This window comes from Branchiostoma floridae, chromosome 18 (genome assembly GCF_000003815.2).
Source record: "Branchiostoma floridae strain S238N-H82 chromosome 18, Bfl_VNyyK, whole genome shotgun sequence".
Classification (NCBI taxonomy): Eukaryota; Metazoa; Chordata; class Leptocardii; order Amphioxiformes; family Branchiostomatidae; genus Branchiostoma; species Branchiostoma floridae.
The window spans coordinates 2,622,461-2,625,440 of NC_049996.1; the positions used below are offsets into that span (position 1 = coordinate 2,622,461).

General features: G+C 42.7%; 1 protein-coding gene across 1 annotated transcript; it reads left to right on the top strand.

Moving 5' to 3' along the window:
- The first annotated feature begins 8 nt into the window (after positions 1-8).
- On the top strand, positions 9-2,598 carry LOC118405977 (NXPE family member 3-like). The gene is made up of 4 exons (XM_035805831.1): positions 9-165; positions 592-882; positions 947-1,029; positions 1,968-2,598. The coding sequence occupies exons 1-4, from the start codon at positions 113-115 to the stop codon at positions 2,486-2,488; spliced, it is 948 nt and encodes a 315-aa protein (XP_035661724.1). The 5' UTR covers positions 9-112; the 3' UTR covers positions 2,489-2,598.
- The last annotated feature ends 382 nt before the right edge of the window (positions 2,599-2,980 follow it).

Sequence of the window (2,980 nt, forward strand, 5' to 3'; positions counted from 1 at the left end):
ACCCCACCGAAAGTGCGATTTCTCAAAACCTGAGGCAAACGGAACCTGGATTTGTGAGAAACCGGAGAAACTACCGTGTTCCGCCATCACAAAGTGCCGATGGAACCCAGATATGCGCAGGGTACGCGCACTAGTGTCTCAAGAGGAAATGAAACTTTTCCAAAAGTAAGTCCTTGTGAAACTCTCTCACTAGGGCAAAGGTCACTTATCAACACATGCGCAGATGGTCCATTTTGAATTTTAAAACGCCTTTTTCATTGTAAATGTTGATATTTTGGAGCTGGACTTTAAAGGTAATTGTTGTTGACATTCCAGCATGTCGCAAAACCATACTTTTATGCATGTTTGAATTGTCCTTTATGCTTTTTAGAAGAAGGCTGGTTTGGATGCAGTAACTTATAGCACATGGGTCAAAGGTCACCAAAGTTTGCTTAGATGCTACTGCCGTATGTAACATTCTGTTATGCTCTATTTGGACACTTTAGAGGCAGGACCACTCCGTCTAGTCGATGTTAGTTTTGGATAGACAAAACTTCAGGTAGGTGACTTTTGATAGCATGGGTACATTGTTAATTTCAATGTGTCATACAGGCCATATCTTGAGACAGAACTTGAAGTAAATCCCAAGCAGCCCATACGAGTCCTCGAGACAGAACTACCCACACCAGAACACCTTCCAGCGTGTACCGGGAACACGCGTGAGTCCGGAGCTTCGCTGGGACACTGGTCAGGCAAGGTGTGGAAGTCAGCGGTCTGTAATGTCCGAGTCTTCAATAAGGAGGAGATCCAGCGGTGCCTAGCTAACAAGACCGTGTACTTGCAAGGTACGTGTCATAGCGGTGTGGTAGTCCACTGTGGTTATTACTTCGCCGGGAAGGTCATGTTTTCATAGCTGTGTGATTGTCTGAATTACCAGCAACATATTTTTCTATTCCTATGACTCAAGTGACTCTACCATTAGACAATGGAGCGAGCATTTGCAGAATGTAGTGCCACTATACAGCGATAATAGAACCACGAATTCACCAGGTTTGTCAGTCTGTTCTAAAAGTCGTGTAGGACTGCTATATTTTTCTAAGAACTGTCTCCAACACGTTAAAAAATAGGCAGCACTTAAAGCGTTTACCTAAAACACTCGAATGGGGTCCCCAGGCGTAAATTCTAAATTTTAAAGAGTCATTTCAACATTTTTGATTTAAAACAAAATTCTGATCATAACTTTGTCAGCAAATTGAAGATGGTGTGTTACGCCGAATGGCGGTTATACCGGCTATATAGATACAGATACAGAAGCTGGTGTGTTACGCCGAATGGCGGTTATACCGGCTATATAGATACAGATACAGAAGCTGGTGTGTTACGCCGAATGGCGGTTATACCGGCTATATAGATACAGATACAGAAGCTGGTGTGTTACGCCGAATGGCGGTTATACCGGCTATATAGATACAGATACAGAAGCTGGTGTGTTACGCCGAATGGCGGTTATACCGGCTATATAGATACAGATAGATAGATAGATACAGAAATATCTGCTACACGCTCTCTCAAGTTTTTACGGAGGTTAGCGAAATACAGTCTGTGGAAATTAAAGAGGAAAGTGTGTGTTGAGTCCGACTGGGGTCCAAATGAACCCCAGCAAAATTCGCAATTTTTAAAACATATTTTCGACACCCCCTAAACTACTTGTATGAACACCAAATTTTCAAAGAATTTGTATTTAAGTTAAAACAAAATCATCATATGAATTTTTGTGTCATTATTATATAATGTGACGAAGTTAATAAGTTATTTACTTAATACGAGCGGCCATGTTGGATTTTGACTACTCTTAAGATGCATAAGTAAAGGAATAAACAGATCAAGATGAGCATAAATTATGAATATGGAATCATGAAAATTACATTTTATGTTTTGATGTAAGAAACCAAGAACTGATTCTGAAACTGGTACATTTTTGGTTGCAGTGTTTCGAGTAGCAAACAACAACCAGTGGAACATCTCTGTTCGCTTTCGTTTCCACAACGTTCCCGTTCAAGTAAAAGCTTGGTTTAATTTTCAAGACTTCCGCTACATTGTTGATGAGCTGGATGCCACCCAGGGAGGCCCAAACACCGTGATAGTCCTAAGTCTGTGGGCTCACTTTGTAGCTGAGCCGTTGGACGTGCTTCGGTCACGTCTGTACGCCATACGGGGCGCCATACACCGTCTCCTGCGCAGGAGTCCCGGCACGCTAGTTTTCGTGAGAACTGGAACAACGCGAGAACACAAGGGGGGAAAGTTCGAGTACTATCTGCTTGCCAGCGACTGGCTGGCTTACCAGATCACGGAGGTGATACGAGAGGTGTTGCGGGATGTTAAAGACGTGGTTTTGTTGGACACGTGGGACATGAGTGTCTGTCAATGGGGCAAAGACCAAGTTCATCCAGATCAGATCATGGTAGATAGTCAACTAAACAAACTATTTTCTCATATCTGCCCTACGTAGGACAGGAATAGCCGTATCATTCTATGCCATGATTATCCCGTCGTACTCTCCAAGCAGACGTGTCAGCTGGATGAAAAAGAGAAGAATTTTTAATGGACGAATAGGGACAAATAGGGACAAATCCGTAATACTGACGACTGTGTTAGACTTCAGTATGACATTATGTCAATGTATAACTGGAGTACTACTTGGAGGTTATACTTTAATCTTTCTAAGTGTAAGGTGCTGCGGCTTACACGGTCTAAGAAACCAGTGATGTACAGTTATGACATGAATGGTACAAGTCTAGAGCTAGTGAGTCGCATGCCTGATCTTGGTGTCACTGCACAATTCGACCTCAAATGGAACGATCATGTTGTGTACACTACAGCTCGCGCAAACTCAATGCTAGGTTTTGTAAAACGCACAGTTGGCTATACGACCAGTGTAGACAGTAGGAAATCCCTCTACATAACTCTGGTGAGAAGTATGCTAGAGTACAGCTCGCCAGTT

Coding starts and splice junctions, on each gene's coding strand:
- LOC118405977 (XM_035805831.1), top strand. CDS start 113: ATGCGCAGGGTACGCGCACTAGTGTCTCAAGAGGAAATGAAACTTTTC. Junction 166..591: donor GAAATGAAACTTTTCCAAAA/GTAAGTCCTTGT, acceptor TGTGTCATACAG/GCCATATCTTGAGACAGAAC. Junction 883..946: donor TACTTCGCCGGGAAGGTCAT/GTTTTCATAGCT, acceptor CTATGACTCAAG/TGACTCTACCATTAGACAAT.